The 25,940-nt window shown below is 41.6% G+C and overlaps 2 protein-coding genes across 3 annotated transcripts in view; one reads left to right on the forward strand and one right to left on the reverse strand.

Annotated features, from left to right (window-relative positions):
• Positions 1 to 1,034: 1,034 nt before the first annotated feature.
• Positions 1,035 to 25,940, forward strand: part of arhgdig (Rho GDP dissociation inhibitor (GDI) gamma) — a 68,469-nt gene continuing 43,563 nt past the window's right edge. The window contains exons 1-5 of one of the 2 annotated variants that reach the window (XM_071474182.1): positions 1,035 to 4,088; positions 4,547 to 4,590; positions 5,533 to 5,618; positions 10,314 to 10,428; positions 23,289 to 25,521. The gene's annotated coding sequence lies outside the window, so the exon portion shown is untranslated. The remainder of the gene's footprint in view (positions 4,089 to 4,546; positions 4,591 to 5,532; positions 5,619 to 10,313; positions 10,429 to 23,288; positions 25,522 to 25,940) is intronic. The other variant, XM_071474180.1, reaches the window with a different exon arrangement.
• LOC139609202 (zinc finger BED domain-containing protein 5-like) lies at positions 7,295 to 9,121 on the reverse strand. Its single transcript, XM_071463491.1, has one exon. It carries the CDS (start codon positions 9,119 to 9,121, stop codon positions 7,295 to 7,297), a length of 1,827 nt encoding a protein of 608 aa, XP_071319592.1.

Raw genomic sequence — 25,940 nt, forward strand, 5'->3', positions numbered from 1 at the left:
GCAGAGGTCCAAAAACTAATCATCTGGACTTTTAATTCCTTAATCCTTACCTTTCCTTTTCCCTTTCTTCCCCCTTCTTTTTCTTCTTTCTTTCTTCTTCACCTCACACCTCAACACCTCACAGCCAAGTTCTGGTTCAGGCCTGAAAACTTTGGCCTGAACCAAAACCTGGCTGTGAGGCATATAAACCCGTGTGTGTCTAAAACAAACAAACAAAATAAAACCAAATAAATGAATAAAAATCAACCAACCAAACAAACAAAAAAACACAATAAAAACAACCAAATAAATAAATAAAAATGTGAACTGATATTTTAATGTAAAAACCAGTTTGAGTGTTTTAGATGAGCCATATCACCACCACAAACTAACCTTTGTTACATGTCAAACTGTAGTTGGATTTACTTGTGATTCACGTGTGGATGTAGTTTAAGTGGTTTATTCTGTGGTAACTGTGATACTAAGACATACTGCAGTTGGTGAGAACCCATCTGTGTTTGCACATAGTCATTAAGCACTAGGTTCTACATGGAACATGAAATAAAGTCACTTTAATCAGAGCTTTCCATAAGCACTGCTGCCAGCCAAATAGTTGACTATTATTTAAGTAGAGCCTACAGTACAGCTTATTTATTATATTCACTTTAATAATAAAATAGTTTTGATTGACAAGTTGTGATTCATTATGCATGTATATTTTTTATGACCACATAGCTTCTGCATCAAAACAATGTGAGCATGACAATGAAGAAATGTGCTTCTGTCTGTATCAGTCCTTCCTACATGCTGAATGTGTGTGTGCAAGCCCCGACCCGAGAGGGTGGCTCATCCGGCCCTACATCAGCTGCCTACCTACTCTTACCCCATTTGCGTGTTTGTGTGGAAGGCCCGCCACGTTAAGAATGTTATTACAAACCAATTACCATTAAGTGAGAGTGGGTTATATAAGGCCCTCCAACACAGAGTCTGCGTTGATTCAGGCGTACAAACAACCCCCCAAGAGAAGTGCAGCATAATTCTGAAGTTAGTGAGTTTTTGTTTCTTAAAATTTTTCCCTCACAAGCTTAGAATGCCAACATTCATTTGGATTCAAGGATGAACTGATTAGATTTTGGTGGTCAAAGGTTGAAGGTCAGAGCATAACACCTTGAATGAACTTTCTCAAATTTGGCACAACTGTCCATGAGGGCATTTTGGTTTTTCCATTGTTATTTTTGCTTCTTGATAGCTGAAATCACATCCATCACAGACTACAGGTGTTGTCTGTGTATCATAAGCATCACAAAATGAAACTTACAAAGGGCAAAAGTCGTTTTATATTACTTTATTTGTGGACTTTATGCTTGTAATTTCCAACCTTTTCACTTAAAAGAATTTGTTTGGAGCCCTTTCCTCTCAGCCTTCAGGAGTCACAAATATCCAGCCAAAGACTTTTTATTTTAAATTAACTTAAGTAAAATATCAGTACTATCATTACCATTACCATAAATCTAAGATGGATTCCAACATCTGTATGATGTTAACACATCAGCCTAGAAACTGCTATGCACAGCCATATAGATATATACACACACACACATATATATATATATATATATATATGTGTGTGTGTGTGTGTGTGTGTGTGTGTGTGTATATATATATATATGTATATATGCTTATGGGTTAAAATTACACCTGACGTATCAAGCAGTGTGTGTGGGGCGTTAACAGTTGATAAAATGCTATTTAGCCTCACGCTCATCATGTGCGTTTTGTTATGTGTGTCTGGCACAGCAAATCTAGTCTGGCTGACGTTGTGTGCTCATGGAGCTTTAAAGGCTGATTTATGAGGTACACCCTGAGATATAGTTTAAGGATCTGACTGCAATGTATTTAATTTAAGTAATGTATTTAATTTAAGCTCAGCAACCTCCTGCTGAATACATTTCAGCCAACAATTTCAGCCATGTGCTATCAGTATCCCCAGACCTTTCCTTGACCTCTGACCACACAGACATAGAGAAGTTTACAGAGGTGGGGGGCCTGTCTATCTCTCTCCTCCTCTGGGCTGTTCTCAACTCCGCCATTGTCATGGTAGGGGCCATCATAGTTGCATTTTTTGAGGTAAGACTGAAAGGAGAAACAGTTTGACCTTTTGGTAATCATCTTGATTTTAGAAACACAATTCCTGTCCTGTTTTAGTTGTCTTCATCTTTTGTGCGCTTGATAATATTCCTCGAGTGTCAGAGTGGATTTTAAAGAAGTTCAGCCAGTTACATGTCTCGGTTAAAAGCCATTGAAACCGATGTGGCAGTGAAAACTCATGCAATAGCATGTCTGCACAGATCGCCTCCAACAGTAACACTGACAATATGTAAAAATCAGTGGTGGGCCATCAAGGCCAGCAAGGCCTTCTCTGCTGGCCTAAACACAAGTCAAAATCACTGACTTATGTTTTATTTTTTAATTAAAATATTTTTTCATGAATATGTATAAAATAATTCCCAATAGTCTATTCTCTTCATTTCATAGCTTTTCTCTTGGTTGAGCTGCATCCAGTAGTGTATGTTTATGTTACAGCTTTTATCCAATCATATTTCTGCCATCATGTGTTACCAGGATAAAATAAATCTGCCTTGACCTTCAGAATCAACAATGTTGGCGCCTGTCGCTTAAAATAAATGGCAATGAAACTTGCTTTAACCAATCAGATTTCCAGCTGGGGAAACCAACAGCAGGTACACGATGACGTCACTCCTGTGATTGGACGGCCACAGAGTCGTTTGCTAGCGAACCGCATCTGTAGCAACCCGCTGAAGCTAAAACAAATTCGTGTAGATTTAAGATTTAAGATTTAGTTTTTTCAACCCACGGTGGCCGACAGGGGAGAGGGAATTGATTTGGTCGCAGATGTACTTTCAAAGCCATTTTCAAGACGGACTTTTCAAGACAAGCTGGACATCGTGAGAGAAGGTCGGCCAACCCCGAAGCTAGCAGACCTGTCCCAGCCGGGGAAAGGGTTTTCCCGCCACTGTCAATCCGGTAACTACGAGCGGTGCCCCCGGCTTACAGCCTCCGAGGAGCGCTGCTAATTGTATTGCTGGGAAAGCCTGTTATTCGCAACAGATCGACTTGGTGTTTGGAGCCACACTGGATTTGCAAACTCGAGTTGTCTAACCAAGGGAGCAGCGGGATACCAAAGCACAGCCGGACACTCACAAGCAACGGAAGCCGGAGTGGACCTACAGCTCAACGAACAGGTGAGCAAGGAAACGGAGCTCCACAACGAACAGGTGAAGAAAACCAGGGAGAAAACACCGATGGATTGTGTCATATTTTCAAACAGGGACTTTCATTTAGGGGACACGATGAAAGCGCAGGATCCACAGACAGAGTTAACTATTTGGGACTGAAAACAACACAGACTTACATTACCACCTGTCCGCTAGCAAAGTGTTTTGCGGGACGTCAGGCAAAATTCAAAACGACCTAATTAATACTATTGCTGAAGTGATGGGGGAAGAGATAAAAAGGGAGATTAATGAAGCAGCCTGGAGGAGACGACAGACGTGAGTAATGCACTTATTGTCGTTTGTTATGAATGTCTGGATAAAGCTGTATCACAGTGTTTTGATGGGGCGCCGGTCATGTCATCCGGATTAAATGGGGTGCAGATGAAAGTTAAGGAGAGGGCACCTATGGCATTATTCATACACTGCTATGCACATCGACTGAGAATGCAAAATCTTTTTTTGCCAGAAATACGACTGGACAGACTGGACTTATTGTTGGAACCGTATAACCCTGTACAGCAGGGACTGAGCTGTTGTTGAGGACAGAAAGGAGGATGGATTTTGTGTACAAATAATCAGTATTTTTGGTGAGTACAGTGCATGTTGTTTGTCACCTCCATTGAAGGCCTAGATGTGAAATGCTCGGCCCGCCACTGCTTAAATGGTATTTTCATGTCACATGACCACAGGACGTCACATCGGATGATTTTTTATTTTATTTTTTTGTCACATCGGATCATACTTTGCTGTCCGCCATTACCTCCACTGGTGAGTGAAGACTGTCCTTTGTCAGAGAAAAATCTTTTAAACAAGGTAAGAGTTCGAAATGTTGCTGTTTTTTTTTTAGGAAACTTGTGTTTTCCACGTACATTTATTCAATTCAATTTCAATTCAATTTTATTTGTATAGCGCCAAATCATAATATACATTATCTCAAGGCACTTTACAGGGTAAGGTCAAGACCTTACTTTGTTACAGAGAAAAACCCAACAGTTCCCACAACGAGCAAGCGCTTGGCGACAGGGGGGAGGAAAAACTCCCTTTTAACAGGAAGTGTTAAATGACTTGTTTGCTCTTGAAACTAAAAAAATGAATATTTATAATTATAAATATTGTGTATTCATATGAATACTAAAAATGAAGACACAATATTAAATACTAGGCAGTGAGTACTGATTGAAGAGGAAGAATTCATATTACATTCTTACTTACTTCTTATCTGGCAGTATAATGCAGTGTTGTACAATACACCTTTTCTTTTATGTTAACAGGTTTACTGTTGTTTCCAGAAAAAGTTTTGCAGCTGCTGAATTTGGTAAGTTGCAAAATGAGCAACTGTGAACATTATTTGCATGTATGTATAAATAGGAATGACCAAAATAGAAATTACAGCATTTAGAGAATAGTTTTGACAGAAATGAAGTATTAAAAGTAAAAATTTTGGTTATTTTGGTTTTTGTCTCAGTCCAGGTTTTTTTTTGTTTTTTTGTTTAGTATGTGTATATTCTCAGGATGGTGTGATTAATTCAACAGATTTATGAAGACAAATAACGTTAGCTTTAGTAAGAGTTAGAAAATGTCAAAATACTTAATGAAAAACTAAAATTAATGTCGACTCATTTCAAACCATAAGGCACCCTCTAAAAAAGCATCTAAGACTTAAGCATTGTTTGAAAACTAATAACTTGACATTCATAAAAAAAAAAAAACCTTTATTACTTAGCCTCTGACGCAGATAGAAGCATGAAATGAAAACCATCTGAGATCTTAAACCTTTGACTTGTATTGTAAATTATCGGCCTTGCCTTTGAATTCGGAAATGGCTGGAAAAACAAGCATTTCTCCACATTCTTAGTTCAGTTCATTGGTTTTTGAGGTTTATTGAGATATATTTATATATTTACGTTGAACATTAGGGTAAAGGCAATGATTTACAATACACGCCAAAGGTATAAGGTCTCAAATGGTTTCTGTTACGTGGACTATCTGCCTCAGAGGCTGAGAAATAAAGGTTTTAGTGACAGCGTCACATCAGGTGAATCTTTACCTCGGACTAGATTGATGCTGGCTCGCCTTCTCCGACATGTCTGACCCTGAGTGTTTGGCAGCCGGGCAGGTTGAAATCAGTGGCTGATTTTTTCTGAAGTTTTTGTCTTGTTTTCATCCAGGTGACTGCTGTAATTTGCTTCAATATCACTCCCCTCACTTGTGTTGTCAGCCATTGTAACATGTACATGTGCTGTTTTGTGTTTTAAAGTTCAATGATGACTTTCTGAGAATTACATCCACTCCAACTGCAATTCCTGGCATCCTTGGACATAGGCTACAGAAGTTTCTGATCAGGTGTGTACTCGCTCCATATCTCAAAATATGTCTCATATCTTAATAGTGTTAATTTGGTCATCACTTTTGATTGTGGAGTTAGATGATACACTGGAAGATGAACAGTATTTATCCTCTTACACTTATTTTACACCAAAGTTAGAGGGTGTAAACAGGTGTTTTAAATGCGGGTAAATTGGCTACAAAAAGGTGATTAACCTTATTCATTGCCAGCCGAGTTTGCCTTCAGACACAAACACCTGCAGGTAGAATTGTCATCACATTCACAGGGTTTATACAGAAATCCTCAGGTTAAATTTAATACCTTTTAATACCTTTTTTAATACTTTCTCAATATTTTTTAAAACCAACACGACACTGATTTGCAACTGTTTTAATCAGCAACTTTTCTAACTTTTACACTGATTTTGAGATTTATAACACTACACACTCTTGGCCAATACAACAGAATTTAAATAGGGAACATGGGTCAACAGAATAGATTTAGAGACTCAGTGATTTTGAACACATCTTGCATTTTTTTTAACTTCTTGAATAAAAAAATAATAGATTATATAAAATGTTCAATAAAAGGAAAAAAGTTAAGGATAAAAAGGATAAAAATTCACTACATGAACTGGTTATGCCATTACAACCAGCAAATGGACTTGAACCTGTTTAACACCAGTGTCTAGACACCACAGAACCTCGGCGCGCAGTGTTGGTGTGGCGCCCGGAGTCACCCGGGGATCTGCTGTCGATGTAGCCGTAACGTTGGTTTGGACGGTGGCACTGGTTTGCGGTGGTGTAACGGTAGCAGCAGCACAGAAAGTAGAGATTGATAACTGCTCTCTGCGTCCGTGTATTCCAGATTTATGGCCATTGCTTTGCATATGCGACCGGAGAGCGTTAACCCCCATCCAGCTGATATCTGTTTTTTTTTGGTTTTTTTGTTTGTTTTTTTTTACAAACCGAACAGTTAGTCTGCCAGTTATTCCCTAATACAGGCCTGAGCCAGTCTTTAAACGCCAGGTCCTCTAGCCCAGGGGTTTTCAAAGTGTGGGATAGTGAGCCTCCCCTAAGAGAACTCAAAAGCATGCCGCCCCCCCTTCACCCCCCCTAATTATTATTACTATTATTACTGTTATTGTTGTTATTTTGTATGTTCCACACAGGCTTAAAAAAGGTTTTAAACAATAAATGTTATACACATCTTTATTTTTGTAAACATCTTAATCTTAATCATCTTTATCTGTGTATGTGCTTAAATATCTTTTTAAACACAGTATAACATCTGTATGTTTTTAACATCTTTTTTAAACACACATTTTAACATCTGTATGTTTTTAACATCTTTTTTAAACACACATTATAACATCTGTATGTTTTTAACATCTTTTTTAAACACATTTTAACATCTGTATGTTTTTAACATCTTTTTTTCACATTTTAATAGTTTTTTGTTTGTTTTTTTTTTTTTTTTTTTTTTTTTTTTACATCTTTTTGAATACATTCATTTTAAGGCCTCTGTGCAATTCCTCAAATCAAATAATAAACAGATCAACATCAGAGATTTTTAGCATCACTGCGCACCATGTACAGCGCTGCTTTTCATATCGCGGTCTCAACATCATGCGTAAATCCTTTCCAAGACGGCAATAAACCAATCTTGCCACCTTATTTCGCTCACCTCTGTTTTAGTGGGAACAATGAGTCTGTGTCTTTGATGCGCACAGGCGGTTGATGCGGGGATGCACTGTGGAAAGGAATAAACGCAGATCATCCCCCACCCGCAGCCGTGACCGGTACTTGCTTTTAATCATTGTCAATGCGGAAAACCCGCACTCACACAAGTAAGTTGAGGTGAAGGGGATGAACACCTTTACAGCCTTTTTGGTGAGGTCGGGGAACTCGACAGCAGACAGCCAGAAGTGTGCAAGTGACACCTCACTCATCTTTTGTTTCAAGTCCATATTAGAGTTCAGCTCGACAAGGGCCTCCTCCTCTTGCAAGGTCAGTCCATCACGGGGTGTCACTGGGAAAGAAAACGGATTTCTCACCCACTGATTTGCCAAGGTCTCCTCCCCAAAATAGTCTCCAAACTGCTCACGCAACCCCTTCAAATGTGCAATGACTACTTGTTGCACACAGTCCAGTTGCAGTCCTGTCTTCTCCACAACATCCTCCAAGGTTGGGAACATTTCCACCGAGCCCCGTTCAACACGAGCACACCACAGATCCAACTTTTTCCTGAATGCAGAGACTTGATCGTGTGCCAAAAAGACATGGCACTCTTTGCCTTGCAGAGAGGTGTTCAGTGTGTTTATCCGGTCGAAGATATCAGACAGATAGGCCAGCATTGCAACCCACTTTGTGTCCTCCATATGCTTCACCAGTGGGGAGTTGATTTCGGCGAGGAACATGAGGACTTCCTCGCGCAGATCACACAAGCGGGTGAGGACCTTGCCCCGCGACAGCCACCGGACCTCGCAGTGCAGGAGCAGCTGATGGAAGTGGGCATCCATCTCATTGCAGAGGGTGGAGAAGAGACGGGCATTCATGGCACGTGATTTAATTAGGTTGACAATTTTTACTGCCTCATCCAGGACCGCGTGCAGCTCTTTGGGCATCCTCTTGGTCGCCAAAGCCTGGCGATGGATGATACAGTGCGACCACACAGCGGCGGGCGCAACCGCTTGCACCTGTTTCACCAGACCGCTGTGGCGGCCTGTCATTGCCCTCGCGCCATCAGTACATATTCCACAACAGCGACTCCAGTCAATATTATTTTCCTGAATAAAGTCATTCAAAGCCTTGAGGATTTCTGCGGCTGTAGTGCGAGCCGGCAGAGGACGGCAAAATAGAAACTCCTCCTGGACATCGAGCTCTTTAATAAAGCGTACATACACCATTATCTGTGCACAGTTAGCAACATCAGTGGACTCGTCCAGTTGAATGGAGAAGAAAGGGCTCTCACGGATAGCATCCAGCACCTGTTCTTTCACATCAGCTGCCATGTCAGAGATGCGGCGTTGGATGGTGTTGTCAGACATCGGGATGGCATCCAGCTTGGTAGCAGTAGCTTCGCCCATTAGTACCGAACACATATCTTTGGCAGCAGGGAGGGGCAACGTCTCACCAATGTTGTGGGGTTTTCCCGCCTTCGCGATACGTAACGCTACGCGGTATGATGCTTCAGTTGCCTTGGTGTTCACGGTGCCAAACGACTCGATGACTTTCTTCTGTGACCGCAATTCATTAAGTTTCGGATCAAAAAACTCCCGCGGCTGGGTCGTTAAACTTTGGTGCTTGGTTTCAATATGACGCCGGAGTTTACATGGTCGCATACTGTCGTTAGCTGGCACCTCTTTGCAGATGACACACTGTGGCAGCGGAGCATCATCAGGACCAATACACGAAAAGCCAAACTTTAAATAATCAGGGTCATACTTCCTCCGTTTTCTGCTCACCCCAGACTCTGTGCCCTCTCTCACTTTCACTTTAGATACTAAAAAACGATCCATTTTGCCCCTCGCCAGACGTATACACTCTTCTTCTTTCTTTTCAGGTTTGTTTTTTTTTCTCTTGCCGCGCCTCCCCTGAAGCTCTCTGGCGCCCCCCAGGGGAGGCGCGCCTCACACTTTGAAAACCGCTGCTCTAGCCAGTTGTCTGAGAATTTGCATTTACCCTTGATGACGATACGTTTGGTTGTCCGAGCATGTAAGATATGCCTAAGCAAATAAACCTGAGGAGTTTGACAAGCCAGCCAGTATCCAGTTCAGCGCGCAAAATGTTTGAACGACCATTGAATGTAATGTCAGTATCATAGACATCGCCTAACTAGAATGAATGAGCCTAATCCCACATTTAAAGAAATTTACGTGAACTTTAGCAGATAAACATTTAAACACAAATAGACAACTCATAGTTTAAAAAAAAAAATCTAAAATTTAATACCTCATAAAATGGCGTCTAATACATTTTAATACCTTTTAATGGCCTTCATTTTTGCTAATTTTATTTACTACCTTTTGATACTTTTTAAAACCCCGTGGACACCCTGCATCCACTTAGAAAACACATACACAGACTCAGGGGAGAAAGGACGAGCTGCTAGCTGCTGTGCAGACTGGTAATACAGGTCTGTTGTGTCTCTATCCTGGGTTGGTGCTGCTGTATGTCTACACTACTACATTTTCATTTTAAAAAGTATCTCTTTTGCTCCGTTTTCGCTTCCATCCATACTACTCTGGAGTTTTCAAGCCCTGAAAATGTAGCGTTTTAGAAACGCTGCTGGCCCATTTTAAGGCATACCATACATATAATTATTGTGGAATTCTCTATCTTCTAGTTAGTCCTCAGATATGTATAATACAACAAGGCTAGGTCAGAACCTAGGACATGTCTGGACCGCCTATAGTCAAATCCTGATTTTATAACCATAACGTTATCTGACAAAACATCTAACAGAAAGACAAAGACTAAGCTGTGATTTCAACTGTATTTACTGTAAAATGATCACTCAGAGAGAAAGTTAGAGGAGACTAAATGTCTTTCTTACACCAATAAAAGTCTTTTATGTTTAGAAGTGTAGGCAAGTAAAGGCAGGTCTTTATTTCTAACTCCGTCTGTTTAATATGTGGAATTGGTCTTAGATGTATTTTAGTACAAAGCTTTTTTCTCAGTCATTTGTAATAAATGTTTTGTCTTTTTCAGGTTGTTCAGAAGGATGAGGCTGAAAGAGCTTGAACGGTGTTTGGCAGTGTTCATCATACGGGTGAAGGAGGATCCTCTCCAGCTACTACATGACATTCGGGTCGCCACAGAAGTTGTGGAAGTACTTAATGACTTGCCATCAGTCACCTGCACATGCCAAGTTAATTGGCCTCATCTTTGCTCTAAACCTGAACTAGCCAAGTGAGTTTAAAACACACCTTTGATGCAGAAAATAACCAAAGAAGCTGACCTGGGGATGGGTACTGCAGCACCCCAGGCCAGTGCTCTGTGCTGTCATTCCGGCTCCTCTTTCAAACAGCCCGAATGGATGAACCATCAGAAATGTCCATTCAAGGACTCTGATTAAATCGTATCCGTATTTTGAAGCTTTGTAATCCAGCCTTAAACTGGACTGTCTTTTTTGGACAGTTGGCAAAATAAATTATAATTATATATATCAAACAGTGAATGTATTCTGTAATTATTTATCCACTCTTCCGAGTGAAAATAGTTACAGTTGTTAGCGGTCTGCTGGCAATCCCATGACGCCTTGGGTTGAGTCTGACAACCAATCAGAGGCTGTGTTCCTGACTTGTCGACCAATTAGAGACTGTGTTTCTGACTAGGCACGTGTGTGACACCTCTGATCTCAAACGCATTGGGCAATGAAATAACATGAGACTGACCCATTCTTTCATCTATAGCTCTGTGCTGTCAGAGCAGCACCCCAAATAATAGCATAAATGAAACGTGTAAATTCAGCTCTGCTTGTTTGGATTGCATTTTAACCCTTTCATGCATAGAGGTCACTACAGTGTACAGCTGTTTAAAAGTGTTTTTTTCTCTATATATGCCTGCAATTTTGGGCACTGCTGCATATAGTCCACTCTAGTTGAAGCTATTGCATCATCCCATACAAAAAAAATCCCATTGGCTGGTCATTGCAATGGGAAAAAGTAGTCAGTGAAACCAAGATGGCCGACAGACAGGGAGACCTTGATCGGGTCCCGGACGGAGTCAACAATCAACAGGTGTCCGTGGAGGAAGGGGAGGGAGGGATAGGAGTAGAAGCGTCTCACTGCAGCGATCTCGTGGGGGAGTTGTTCCAGCACCGGCCTTGGCCAAGGCCGGTGCTGCGGGGGCCGGAACGCAGATTAGATTATGATTGTTTGGGTTAGGGCGAGCAGTCGTATTTCAATAGACACGGCTTACTCTGTTAGTCCATTCTGGTCATCTCCATCCATTCTCCTTTCCAAAGCTGCAAGCTTCTCCAAGATGTTGCCCATATTGCGATTTATGACCACAGTCTGAGCATTAACAGCTCTGTCTATTACCACAGACAGGGTGTAGACAGCTCCTTCCAAGGTGGTTCCCAAGTTGCGGTTCACAATCACAGTCTGAGTGCTTACAGCTTTACTCACTCCATCAATTATGTCGGGCAGCGTGGGGATTTGGACTGCTGTCACCGTCTTCCGAATTTTCCGATACACCAGGGCAATGCCTAATCCAATCAGCAGAAAGCCTGATATCACAATTCCGAATATGTAGAGATCTTCGATGTCCTCAACGGAAAGAATCGCCAGGCACACGACCCTCCACTGCTCCCAGGAGTCCCTCATGTAACCAGCGGCGTACGTTCCGCCAGGGCAGACAGGTTCCCCCGAACCCGGGCTTCTCGTCGAGAAGATCCTGTCAATTGCGTTGAGAGACCAGTTGACCAATTCCATGATTTTAGATTTAGAGAGCAGTGCGGAGAGAGGCTTCCAAGGTTTAGACAAGACAGGACGAGACGTGAGATGCAAAGCAGGGAAAAGAAGGGAGAGGAGAGAGGGGGAAGATGCGTCCGCCTTCGTTGAGAGCCGGAAGAAGATTAGAACAACTATACCTATATAACTACCATGTTATTACATTGATGTTTTTTTACAGTACAGAATACATGAAGTACTCTTGAGTGGACAGATAAATATTTCTTTATAGAATAAAGATAGAATTTTTTTTTTTTTTTCAAACCTTGTTTTACATCCCTAAGGATGTATAAAAACACAAGAGTCTGTCCTGAACTGAAGATATTATTACACACCCAAAACCTGGGCTTACTCTTATTGTTAAGATGGAAGGAGTGTTTGATACAGATGTGACCATGACCAGGCCAAAAATGACAAAGCTGGACAAGGCCATAGCAGCGAAGGAGCGACAAATTGAACCCCTTGAACATATGATTGTGTTAGAAAATGACAAAATTGAACAATCTCTCAAGGCAGTTGAAAAGAAGACTAAAGATGCTGAAACATTGTATGAAAAACAGCACACACTCAAACAGGAGATGAATGCTGCAATTGAGAAGTTAAATGATGAAATGGAGACCATAAAAAGTGAATCTGCCAATTTCGAGAAAATGTTAAAAAAATGTAAAAGACACAAAAACACTATATTTAAGATGATGTGTTCAGAGTGGCAGAAGTCCCAGGAAGAAATGATCAGAAAAGTGGTCGCAAATCCTAAAATGGATAGTCACAGTTTAGAATATGAGGAGAAGCCAGAGCAACAAGTCTCTGATTGTCACAAAAACACAGCCACCACCCAGCTACAAGAGGACATCAGACAGGAGGGCCAAAGGAAGAGGAAGAGGTGCGCGATCCGTCCAGTTTTGAAAGACAGAAAAGCCAGCAGCTGGTGTTCCCAGTGCACCAGGCCTGTGTGCAAGGAGCACAAACACTTAGTGATCATTTGTGAGGCATGTAAAAATTTAGATGGCAATTTGTGCTCCAGTGATGTGTTCAGTTGTGTTTTATTTTGTTTGGTCACATTTCACCAGTTTACAGTTGTTAAACCACAGATAAAGTTCAGTTCAATAGCCATGTTATCTGTTATCAGGAGGTATGTGAGTGTGTGACAAAATGACAAACATGTTGCAAATATTAAATAACTGTTTGGCCCCATTCACTGCTAAAGTACTTACTTGAAACAAATTATTATTATAGTATTAAGACATTTAATTTTAAATCACACTTGGATGACCCATGTGTAGTAATATAAAAAGTATTTTTGTTCATAAAGTAGGAAAGAAAAAATGAAATTAACGATCTATGGTAATTTGAAAACAAGATATTTAAAGAATACTTGGAATATTCAATCATAAAATAAATTGATTTCAAAAGATAGAGCAAAGAAAAACTCAGCATGAAATAACCTGGAAATTGAATGCAGTTCATTTTTGGCCCATGTTGTGCATGAGAAGGGGTGTGCATATATTGTGCATCAAACAGCAGACGAGGACATTATGTTGGATGCTCTTGGTAAAAAGGTGAAAAACATTTATCTCAGATTCGTGGATAAGCAAGCGCACTACCTGGACACTCTGGAGATGCTGTCACAGGCGTGTGTACGTGTGTCACAGACAGATGCTGATTGGAGCAGCGAGCCCAACCCACCTCCAACCAGGTGATGGAGAAAATGCGAGCCAGGTGTGTGGGGACAAAAAGGGGAGGAGAGACGCCAATAAGAGCGGCGCGGAGCAGACGGTGCGGCGGAAAGAGCCCGAGAGAACGACAGCCTATGGCCGGATCGACTGAACCCAAGCAGACGAGAAGAGTCTCAGTAGCTGGACCACACCAGGAAGGAGCAGCAGCAGAGAGACCATAGACGTCCGGCTGCTACAGAGAGGGAGACATGCTACGTGGGAAAGTGGAGGGGTGAATGCACGCTTCGTCCCTCCTCCAGTTAAGTCTCCCTCTTTATTCATTCTATCGCCCATCGCTGACTATGCTCAAACTCACTGAACGGCTGATGCCAGAAGAGTTTATGTACTGAACGGGAACAAAAAGGGTAGGGCCACTAGTTATTTGCATGTTTATTTTGGGTGTATTTTGTTGATGATTTTTCTCATTAATTTAATTAGTATTATAAATAGTAATTAAGGTTCCCTTAACTCTTAGCCACCCTCACGGGTGTGACAATGCTGTGTGGTATTGAGTACAATGTTTCGTTACTGCTCCAGGTAATTGAAGACCTCCCTGAAGAAAGCCTGGAAACACTGAGGAAGATCAGGGAGAATGCGAGGAGGCAGAAGCTCTATGAGGAAAAGCTGAGGCTAGAGGCAGAAAGACAGCAAGAAAAGCAGAAAAGGTGCGAGAAAAGAACCAGGGGTAGCAACAAGAAAAGAAGTGGAAAAAATCTGAAACCAAAATGGTTTGACTGCCAGAACGCACAAGTCAACAATGAGGACTCTGAGACACCTGATGAGATTATTTGGGACATAGAGGCAGTAGGCATGGATTACAATGCCACTATGGCTCTGTGGAAAGACTGGAGAATTAGCAGGGCTATAAGACAGGCCGAACCTCCAAGGCAGCGCAAAGTGCAGGCAACCTTGCCAACCAGATATAAAGAGACAGACAAGGACCAGCACAATCTGAGGCCGCCCTGCCTCCCACCCATTACCAAAACAGGTAAAGCTGCTAAGGATTCAACTGGAGGAGGGTTTGGTTCCACTGTTAGCATGGACGGGTCTCGTGATCTCTCTGCTGTTCCCATGAAACCGAGAATTTCCTGGGCTGAACCTCTGACTACTGAACAGCAGCAGAATTGTAAACAACTGGAACCCAAATATGTAGAGACTAGCAGCATCCACCCGCAACAGTCCTGCCGCTCCTCTGCATCTGTCGCCTTAAAGAACCAGCGCGCTTGTTCATCAAACACCCATCCACCCCCCCATCCAAAATGCTGTCAAGCATTGGACCAGACATCTGGACCAGACCTGTCCTGCCACCTTATTTTCCTTTTTTTTCTTCTTTACTCTTCTTACCTCTTTTTCAGGACACCATGGTGATTTCTAGAACTTGCACATCAGAAAAGTTTGGCCTGAACTAAAACCTGGCTGTCAGGCGTATAAACCCATGTGTGTCTCAAACAAAAAAAAAATACACACAATAAAACAAACAAAACAAAACAAAACAAAAAAAATTAAAAAACAACCAAACAAACACAATAAAACTACTATGGCTCTGTGGAAAGACTGGAGAATTAGCAGGGCTATAAGACAGGCCGAACCTCCAAGGCAGCACAAAGTGCAGGCAACCTTGCCAACCAGATATAAAGAGACAGACAAGGACCAGCGCAATCTGAGGCCGCCCCGCCAGTCTGTGGCTGCCCACATGGTGAGGACATTGATGGCCTGACTGACTGTGTCTCTGAGTACATTGGGTTCTGCATTGACAACACCATCCCCACTAAAAAGGTCCATGGGTAACCAGCGACCTGAAGACCCTTCTCAACGAGAAGAAGAGGGCCTTTAGATCAGGGGACCGAGTAGAACTCAAGCAGGTACAAAGGGAGCTCAAACGCAGCATCAGGGAGAGCAAGGACAACTACAGAAGGAAACTGGAGCACAAACTGGAGGACAACAACACCAGGGACATCTGGAGTGGGATGAGAGAGCTCACCGGCTTCCAGAGGAGAGGTGGGGGTGCAGCTGAGGGGGACGAACGATGTGCTAATGAGTTGAACATGTTTTTCAATAGGTTCAACTCCAACCCCTCCACCCCCGGCAGCCCCTCTACTGCTTCCCCAAGCAACAACCCCTCACCACCCCCGTCATCCCCACCCCCTTCCCCCCCGCTGATACTCACCACTGACTTCTTCACATCTCTCACCCCCAGGACATCCTCACAGCCCCCCACCCTCTCCTACAGCAGACACCTCTCTGCTCCACCCTCGTCACCCCCACCCCCCAACCCACTGCTGACATCCATCTCAGGCCCTGTCTTATCCCCCACCCCCCAGTCTGGACTCCACATCACATCCAGCCAGGTGAGGAGAGAGCTGGAGAGGCTCAAACAGAGGAAAGCTGCTGGACCGGACCGCATCAGCCCTCACGTGTTGAAGGCATGTTCCAGCCAGCTCTGTGGAGTTCTCCAGCACCTCTTCAACCTGAGCCTCAGCCTGTAATCAGACTGTACAACTCATCTACCTCTGTCAGAGCCAAGATGACACAAGATGACCTGTCACCCTTTGCACTCTAAATCATCACAACACTCCATATCACACACGCTCCGTATTGATATTATATATCATATTCATACAATATTTGTATCCTTCTTTTTGCACTTTCTATTTACATATGCATATTCATAGTATATTATTATTTATGGTATTTATATCTTGCCATGCTGTATTTTTATTTCTATTCTGTCTACCTCAGTATTCCATTCTATTGTATTTTTGTATTCTAATACACCGGACTGCTGTAACAACCTAATTTCCCTTCGGGGATGAATAGTAGTCATCTATCTCCCACCCATTACCAAAACAGGTAAAGCTGCTAAGGATACAACTGGAGGAGGGTTTGGTTCCACTTTTGGCATGGCTGGGTCCAGTCATCTCTCTGCTGTTCCCATGAAACTGAGAATTGGTGGGGCTAAACTTCCAAGTATCGAAAAGCAGCAGAATCATAAAAAACTCGAACCCAAAAAATGTGATGAGACCAGCAGCATCCAACCGCAACATACCTGCCGCTCCTCTGCATCTGTCGTCTGTAACAAGAGTGTTACAATGCCTCAGCCTGTCTGTGTCCCTGGACGGAAGAAGGTCCAAGAGAAAGAGCAGAACCTAAACCCCAACAAGATTAACATGAGCTCGATCAAATGTAAAAGATAACGTTAGATGTCATTGGCATCTGGCAACATGGGTGGCTGGTGCATGCTATCCTTAATCAGGATAATATTGATTATTGGTAATACATCATTTACAGAAGGAGGTCGGCTCAAACAATGAATTTGTGAATAGTTTCGAGATGCTGTTTATTTTTTTGTCTATTTTTTTTTTTTGTAGGAAGCTAGCACATTACCATGTTTTGAGAACATTTCTCATTAATTTTAGGTACTAAATTATTAATTTGGGAACATTTCTCGTTTTTTCTGAGCTGCTAAGTCAATATTTTGAGAATGTTTCTCATTATTTTGCGATTTTGCCTTACTAACTCATTATTTTGATAAAGTTTCTCACCATCATTTTTGAGATATTTGCAGGGGGAATCAATTGCGTGTATATATGGCTGTTTTTATTTGTAGTCTACATCAAGTTGACACCACATGGCAGCATTGAGTGATGCTGCAGGTAAAGTCTGTATGGGTGCAACAGACTGGTTCATCATGCATGGGGGAGATCTCACGGTTTTTGCCGCAAACAAAACAACAAAAAATGTAAACTCTTGATCCCGTTGGGATCCTGAAGCACTGATGACTCAGTTTTTCTAGTAATCTGACTGGTCAGTCAGGCTGTCGATAGATTTTGACCTTATCCTTTCAAGTTTGCCTGTTTCAACATAAGTTACCATGGTGATCTTCCCCAGTAAGATGTGGACCTAGCTAATAACTGAAAAACAAGAGTTAAATTCAGATTACATTCATCACACAAAGAAGATTCCATGATTCCTTGTTAATAAATCTCAAATTGTTTATTTTTTTCTCAGCTTTAATTTAAAAAACAGCTGGAGGAAATATGTGTTATAAAACGTTTGACCGGTTGTGTATTAGGTTATAAAGAACTACTTACTCTCGTGTGTTAACTATAATGTACGTGTTTTTTCTAACGTAATAAAAAAAAAAAGAATAATAAAAAAGAAAGAAAGAAAGTGAGGGCAGCTGCTCTGTGCTGTCATTCCGGCTCCTCTTTAAACAGCCCGAATGGATGAACCATCAGAAATGTCCATTCAGAAAGAATCAAGACGTAAAAAAACAGTAAAAGTTGTTGTTAGCGGTCTGCTGGCAATCCCATGACGCCTTGGGTTGAGTCTGGCAACCAATCAGAGGCTGTGTTCCTGACTTGTCGACCAATCAGAGGCTGCGTTTCTGACTAGGCACGTGTGTGACACCTCTGATCTCAAACGCATTGGGCAATGAAATAACATGAGACTGACCCATTCTCTCATCTATAGCTCTACTGTCAGAGCAGCGCCCCAAATAATAGCGTAAATGAAACGTGTAAATTCAGCTCTGCTTGTTTGGATTGCATTTTAAGGCGTGCGTCCAGGCCGCATTAAACCTTCAAGAAGCTATACAGCTGTCATGGAAACGAACCGGAAGTGATGTCAGAAGACGGGCAGTAGTTCAGATCAGAGGCTTTGGAATGTGATGATGTCACAGCATGAGAGCACTGAGAACAAAGGCACCAAACTTTGAAACAGATCAGTTTTAAGGTTTGTCTGAAGAGAGAATTGCATAAATCCTCAGTGCTGTGTATTGACAAGAGTCAGTCCTGACCTGAAGATATTATTACGCACCCAAAACCTGGGCTTACTCTTATTGTTAAGATGGAAGTTGTGTTTGATACATATGTGCCCATGACCAGGCCAAAAATGACAAAGCTGGACAAGGCCATAGCAGCGAAGGAGCGACAAATTGAACCCCTTGAACAAATGATTGTGTTAGAAAATGACAAAATTGAACAATCTCTCAAGGCAGTTGAAAAGAAGACTAAAGATGCTGAAACATTGTATGAAAAACAGCACACACTCAAACAGGAGATGAATGCTGCAATTGAGAAGTTAAATGATGAAATGGAGACCATAAAAAGTGAATCTGCCAATTTCGAGAAAATGTTAAAAAAATGTAAAAGACACAAAAACACTATATTTAAGTTGATGTGTTCAGAGTGGCAGAAGTCCCAGGAAGACATGATCAGAAAAGTGGTCGCAAATCCTAAAATGGATAATCACAGTTTAGAATATGAGGAGAAGCCAGAGCAACAAGTCTCTGATTATCAGCAGGTATTTGATGAAATGGCACGTCTGACAGACCAGAACCTGTCCCTGATTAATAAGATCAACAAGGACAAGCCCGTATTGGACGAAGTCCGGCATACCTTGCAGAACACCTTGAAGAAAGCGAAAGAGGCTGATGACTTACTAACATTGCAGGTAAATGAGAGCAGGAATAAACTGAATGAAGAAAAGATGAGAGTGGCCATGTTAAAAAAGATGGTTTGGATCCATGAATCTTTAAAAACAGCTGACGAGGACATTATGTTGGATGCCCTTGGTAAAAAGGTGAAAAACATTTATCTCAGATTCGTAGATAAGCGAGCGCACTACCTGGACACTCTGGAGATGCTGTGTGGTATTGAGAACCATGTTTTGTTACTGCTCCAGGTAATTGAAGACCTCCCTGAAGAAAGCCTGGAAACACTGAGGAAGATCAGGGAGAATGCGAGGAGGCAGAGGCTCTATGAGGAAAAGCTGAGGCTAGAGGCAGAAAGACAGCAAGAAAAGCAGAAAAGGTGCGAGAAAAGAACCAGGGGTAGCATCAAGAAAAGAAGTGGAAAAAATCTGAAACCAAAATGGTTTGACTGCCAGAACGCACAAGTCAACAATGAGGACTCTGAGACACCTGATGAGATTACTTGGGACATAGAGGCAGTAGGCATGGATTACAATGCCACTATGGCTCTGTGGAAAGACTGGAAAATTAGCAGGGCTATAAGACAGGCCGAACCTCCAAGGCAGCACAAAGTGCAGGCAACCTTGCCAACCAGATATAAAGAGACAGACAAGGACCAGCACAATCTGAGGCCGCCCTGCCTCCCACCCATTACCAAAACAGGTAAAGCTGCTAAGGATTCAACTGGAGGAGGGTTTGGTTCCACTTTTGGCATGGCTGGGTCCAGTCATCTCTCTGCTGTTCCCATGAAACTGAGAATTGGTGGGGCTAAACTTCCAAGTATCGAAAAGCAGCAGAGCCATAAAAAACTCGAACCCAAAAAATGTGATGAGACCAGCAGCATCCAACCGCAACATACCTGCCGCCCCTCTGCACCTGTTGTTGGTAACAAGGGTGCTACAATGCTTCAGCCTATCCGTGTTCATGGACAGAAGAAGATACAAGAGAAAGAGCAGGAGAGCCTGCCAATCAGGTCCAAAGAGACAGACGGAGGCCAGCACAATCTGAGGCCAACCCGCCTCCCACCCATTATCAAAACAGGTAAAGCTGCAAAGGATTCAACTGGAGGAGGGTTTGGTTCCACTGTTAGCATGGACGGGTCCAGTCATCTCTCTGCTGTTCCTGGGAAGCAGAGAATTTCCTGGGCTGAACCTCTGACTACTGAACACCAGCAGAAATGTGAAGAACTAGAACCCAAATGTGAAGAGACCAGCAGCATCCACCTGCAACAGTCCTGCCGCTCCTCTGCATCTGTCGTCTGTAACAAGAGTGTTACAATGCCTCAGCCTGTCTGTGTCCCTGGACGGAAGAAAGTCCAAGAGAAAGAGCAGAAAAACCTGCCAATCAGGTCCAAAGAGACAGACGGAGGCCAGCACAATCTGAGGCCAACCCGCCTCCCACCCATTATCAAGACAGGTAAAGCTGCAAAGGATTCAACTGGAGGAGGGTTTGGTTCCACTGTTAGCATGGACGGGTCCAGCGATCTCTCTGCTGTTACCAGGAAGCAGAGAATTTCCTTTGCTAAACCTCTGACTACTGAACAGCAGCAGAATCGTAAAAAACTGGAACCCAAATGTGAGGAGACTAAAAGCATCCACCCGCAACAGTCCTGCCGCTCCTCTGCATCTGTCGCCTTGAAGAACCAGCGGGCCTGTGCAGCACCATCAAACACCCACCTCCCCCCTATCCGAAATGCTGTCAAGCAGAGGTCCAAAAACTAATCATCTGGACTTTTAATTCCTTAATCCTTACCTTTCCTTTTCCCTTTCTTCCCCCTTCTTTTTCTTCTTTCTTTCTTCTTCACCTCACACCTCAACACCTCACAGCCAAGTTCTGGTTCAGGCCTGAAAACTTTGGCCTGAACCAAAACCTGGCTGTGAGGCATATAAACCCGTGTGTGTCTAAAACAAACAAACAAAATAAAACCAAATAAATGAATAAAAATCAACCAACCAAACAAACAAAAAAACACAATAAAAACAACCAAATAAATAAATAAAAATGTGAACTGATATTTTAATGTAAAAACCAGTTTGAGTGTTTTAGATGAGCCATATCACCACCACAAACTAACCTTTGTTACATGTCAAACTGTAGTTGGATTTACTTGTGATTCACGTGTGGATGTAGTTTAAGTGGTTTATTCTGTGGTAACTGTGATACTAAGACATACTGCAGTTGGTGAGAACCCATCTGTGTTTGCACATAGTCATTAAGCACTAGGTTCTACATGGAACATGAAATAAATTAAAGTCACTTTAATCAGAGCTTTCCATAAGCACTGCTGCCAGCCAAATAGTTGACTATTATTTAAGTAGAGCCTACAGTACAGCTTATTTATTATATTCACTTTAATAATAAAATAGTTTTGATTGACAAGTTGTGATTCATTATGCATGTATATTTTTTATGACCACATAGCTTCTGCATCAAAACAATGTGAGCATGACAATGAAGAAATGTGCTTCTGTCTGTATCAGTCCTTCCTACATGCTGAATGTATGTGTGTGTGCAGGGTGGCTCATCTGGCTCTACATCAGCCGCGTACCTAATCTCACCAAGTTTGTAAGTTTGTGTAGAAGGCCCACCACATTAAAGGTGTCATTACAAACCAATTAGCCTTAAGTGGGTGAGTGTTTTATCAGGAACTCCAAGGAACTCCACACTCCAAGAGAAGTGCTGCACTACTCTGAAGTTAGTGAGTTTTTGTTTATTCCATTTAAGTTCTTCCCTCACAAGCTCAGTACACTGTAAAAACAAAAACTTGAAATTGTCCACCTAAATATAACTTATAAATTAACTGAACAAAAAATATTTAGTGGAACTGTAAACTATAGCAAAGTATTTGCTTCAACTAACTGTTACGTTTTCGTGTGAAGTTGGCCTCAACAGAAAGCATACAGTGGCAAAACTCAAAAGTGTGTTTTGGACAGAGGAGGACCTTATTTGAGGCCAAGTTAGGGTCTTTGCACACACTCCACGCAAAGAACGGGGTCTACAGGGCATTTTTGCAGGGATTGTCCATGTGTCAAGACATCTCTTGTTCTCCTGATGTGAAACCTGCTGTCCTTAAAGTTAGTGTTTTGGCTTAATATTATATAGATATTCTGGCTTTGCAGTCATTACATGTATAAAATTTTAATTGGTAAACATAATTGTTAAGGGTGGGTTTGTTGCAAAATCCTCTAGACACCGGCGGCCAGTGATATTGATGAGGTCCCTGCACCTCATAGCTGTAGGTACCAATACAGAGACAGCGCTAACGTTAGCTACATTGCAAGTGTGGAAAAAGTACAGTAATGAAGCACTGAGGTTACTGCACTGCTTGCCGGAGTCTTGAGGTGTGTCTCCACAATGTGAGATTTTATTTTACTTCAGTTATTAAGTTTCGGAGTCTTTTTGTGTTTGTAAGTTTAGTTTTGAGAGTGTGCAAGTTCAGATTTAACGTGGTTGCATTTGGTTGTGAGAGCATGGTGCTCATTCGGGTGTTTTGGTGGGTTTCAGGCACCGTGTTAGCCACTGTGGTTGACCAGCTCAGTTGGTCCCACCCCACCTGCACTCTCCCTGCCTGTTCATAATGCGTGGGTCGACCCGTGGGATATGGGGATTTTACTAAGAAATATCTCGGTTTTGGGTCGTTCAGTGATTAAACAGCGTTCCGACAGAGTAAAAAGTAATTTACTGAAGCATTTAGTGTAGTAGGCTGTGATTACTTGTCCATCGTGGCATACACTCCGTCTATAACTTTCGTTCACACACACACACACACACACACACACACACATTAGAGGATGCAGACTGTCAATTTGCATTACCAAACTGTAGAATATCCTACATCCCTCACACATAAGACCATGTTTTATAATGGAATAGGTCAAGCTAAAAAAAAAAAAAAAAAAAGACAGCATAGACTTACACAGGTAGGCTACGATTCTGCAACAATTATGCTATGAAGGATGCATTGTCTGTGTTTTTAAATTCTCAACATAAATCCCACTAATTTGTTAACCTTTAAAAACTTTATTCTTATTGCACTGTGAAGCGGAGATTCTGCTGGAGATGCGTCCAAGTTGCATTGATCTAATGAGGTGCCATCAACTACAGCCGTCTCTCAATGGCCATAAATGGGTATGTTCACATGCAGAATTTTGTATATTTATAAAATATACTCACTTGCCATTTTATAATGTACACCCAGATAAAACTAATGCAGGTTAACAGCACCAGAAATTACAGCCCTTCAAATGACCATGAAAATCAACACACCTCAAATAGTTTCAATTAAAACTGAACATTTTAATCTTAATGAAGGGAAGATTAAACAGCTGCTGCAATATAATCAAATAGTGTATTTGTCCATGTCACAAATTAAATAAAAAATGCAGCCTAACTTCAAATGCTGAAATTAATTACTGCTTTAATCAAAAGTCTATTGGTTTCCCATTCTGATTTTCAGACATCTGACATTGCACTGCATCGAAGGAGACCATGTCTGGAAGGTCCACCAATATTTGTTCGTGACAATTCATAGAAGCCTAACATGCCTGGTAAGTACATCCTGGGGCTTTCCCCTCAGTCAGGGGTACACATTAACTGTCATGTGCATACAGCTAATTGTCTTCAAAGCCTATGAGCTTGGTAAGAAATTTTCTTTAAAATGTAGCCACAATCTCAAGATAAACTCCAAACCACCAACCAAACTAATTAATGTAATAGCTGAAAGCTGGAAGACTTGTGTTTTTCTCACTATTTACAGGGTGTCCGTGGGGTTTTTAAAAAGTATTAAAAGGTAGTGAATAAAATTAGCAAAAATTAAGGCCATTAAAAGGTATTAAAATGTATTAAATGCCATTTTTAAATTTAGGTATTAAATTTTAGATTTTTTATTTCAAACTACGAGTTGTCCATTTGTGTTTAAAAGTTTATCTGCTAAAGTTCATGTAAGTTTCTTTAAATATGGGATAAGGCTCAGTCATTCTAGTTAGGCGATATTTATGATACTGATGTTATATTCAATGGTCGTTCGACGTCTCAAATGTTTTGCGCGCTGAACTGGATATTGGCTGGCTCGTCAAACTCCTCAGGTTTATTTGCTTAGGCCTATCTTACGCTCGGACAACCAAATGTATTGTCGTCATGGGCAAATGCAAGATCTCAGACAACTGGCTAGAGGACCTGGCATTTAAAGACTGGCTCAGGCCTGTAGTAGGGAATAACTGGCAGACTAACTGTTCGGTTTGTAAAAAAAAACCAAACAGATATCAGCTGGATGGGGGTTAACGCTCTCCGGTCGCATATGCAAAGCAATGGCCATAAATCTGGAATACACGGACGCAGAGAGCAGTTATCAATCTCTACTTTCTGTGCTGCTGCTACCGTTACACCACCGCAAACCAGTGCCACCGTCCAAACCAACGTTACGGCTACATCGACAGCAGATCCCCGGGTGACTCCGGGCGCCACACCAACACTGCGCGCCGAGGTTCTGTGGTGTCTAGACACTGGTGTTAAACAGGTTCAAGTCCATTTGCTGGTTGTAATGGCATAACCAGTTCACCAGTTCCAGTTTGTTGGAACTTTTATCCTTTTATTGAACATTTTATATAATCTATTATTTTTTTTATTCAAGAAGTAAAAAAAATGCAAGATGTGTTCAAAATCACAGTCTCAGAGTCTCTAAATCTATTCTGTTGACCCATGTTCCCTATTTAAATTCTGTTGTATTGGCCAAGAGTGTGTAGTGTTATAAATCTCAAAATCAGTGTAAAAGTTAGAAAAGTTGCCGATTAAAACAGTTGCAACTCAGTGTCGTGTTGGTTTTAAAAAATATTGAGAAAGTATTAAAAAAGGTATTAAAAGGTATTAAATTTAACTTAAGGATTTGAAGAGACAGACAAGGACTAGTGCAATCCGAGGTCGTCCTGTTTCCCACCCATCACCAAAACAGGTAAAACAGCTAAGAATAATAAATAAAATAATACAACTTATTATAATTATTATAAATAATTTCATAAAAGTTGTGGTCCTTGGGAGTCATGTCACTGGTGTAACCGTATATAAAATCATACTGATGACATCAGTATGATTCATCTTCATTTTTCTCAAAGATCTATGAAGAAGGCAACATGGAAAGTCTACTGTCTCCTTTCAGCAATAAGAACTTTTCTCATTTATTTCATGATTTCATTCAAAGCTTTTGAGGAGAACTTGAGAAGAGATGTTTTTGCCAGGCCGATGAGGGGGTGTTTGACCATCCATGCCACAGTCTAGAGAAGGTAAGTTTTGTAGCTATAGATATATTCTGTCGAACAGGAAAAGAGTTCAGACCCAATGCCATCAAACGGCATTGCAGCAGACAGTGGTGTGTTGAGAGATATGATGATGAACCCTATCCTGGCATCATCCTGCAGGTGGATGAAAGCACTGTGCAAGTCAAATCCATGCACAACAATGGAGTGAATAAGTTCTTCTGGTCAAACCCCAGAGATGATATTAAGTGGTATGATGAGGACCAGCTCATATGCCTGATTCCAGAGCCACAATAAAACCAACCAAATAAATAAATACAAGTGTGAACTGATATTTTAATGTAAAAACAGTTTTGAGTGTTTTACATGAGCCATGTCACCACCACAAACTAGCCTTTGTTACATGTCAAACTGTAGTTGGATTTACTTGTGATTCACTTGTGATG

Source organism: Trachinotus anak, unplaced genomic scaffold (genome assembly GCF_046630095.1).
Source record: "Trachinotus anak isolate AG129_WGS33_773 ecotype Australia unplaced genomic scaffold, CSIRO_AGI_Tana_v1 ptg000003l, whole genome shotgun sequence".
In the NCBI taxonomy this organism is placed as follows: Eukaryota; Metazoa; Chordata; class Actinopteri; order Carangiformes; family Carangidae; genus Trachinotus; species Trachinotus anak.

What these genes read in the sequence shown, in the direction of transcription:
- LOC139609202 (XM_071463491.1), bottom strand. Translation starts at nt 9,121, where the DNA reads ATGGATCGTTTTTTAGTATCTAAAGTGAAAGTGAGAGAGGGCACAGAG.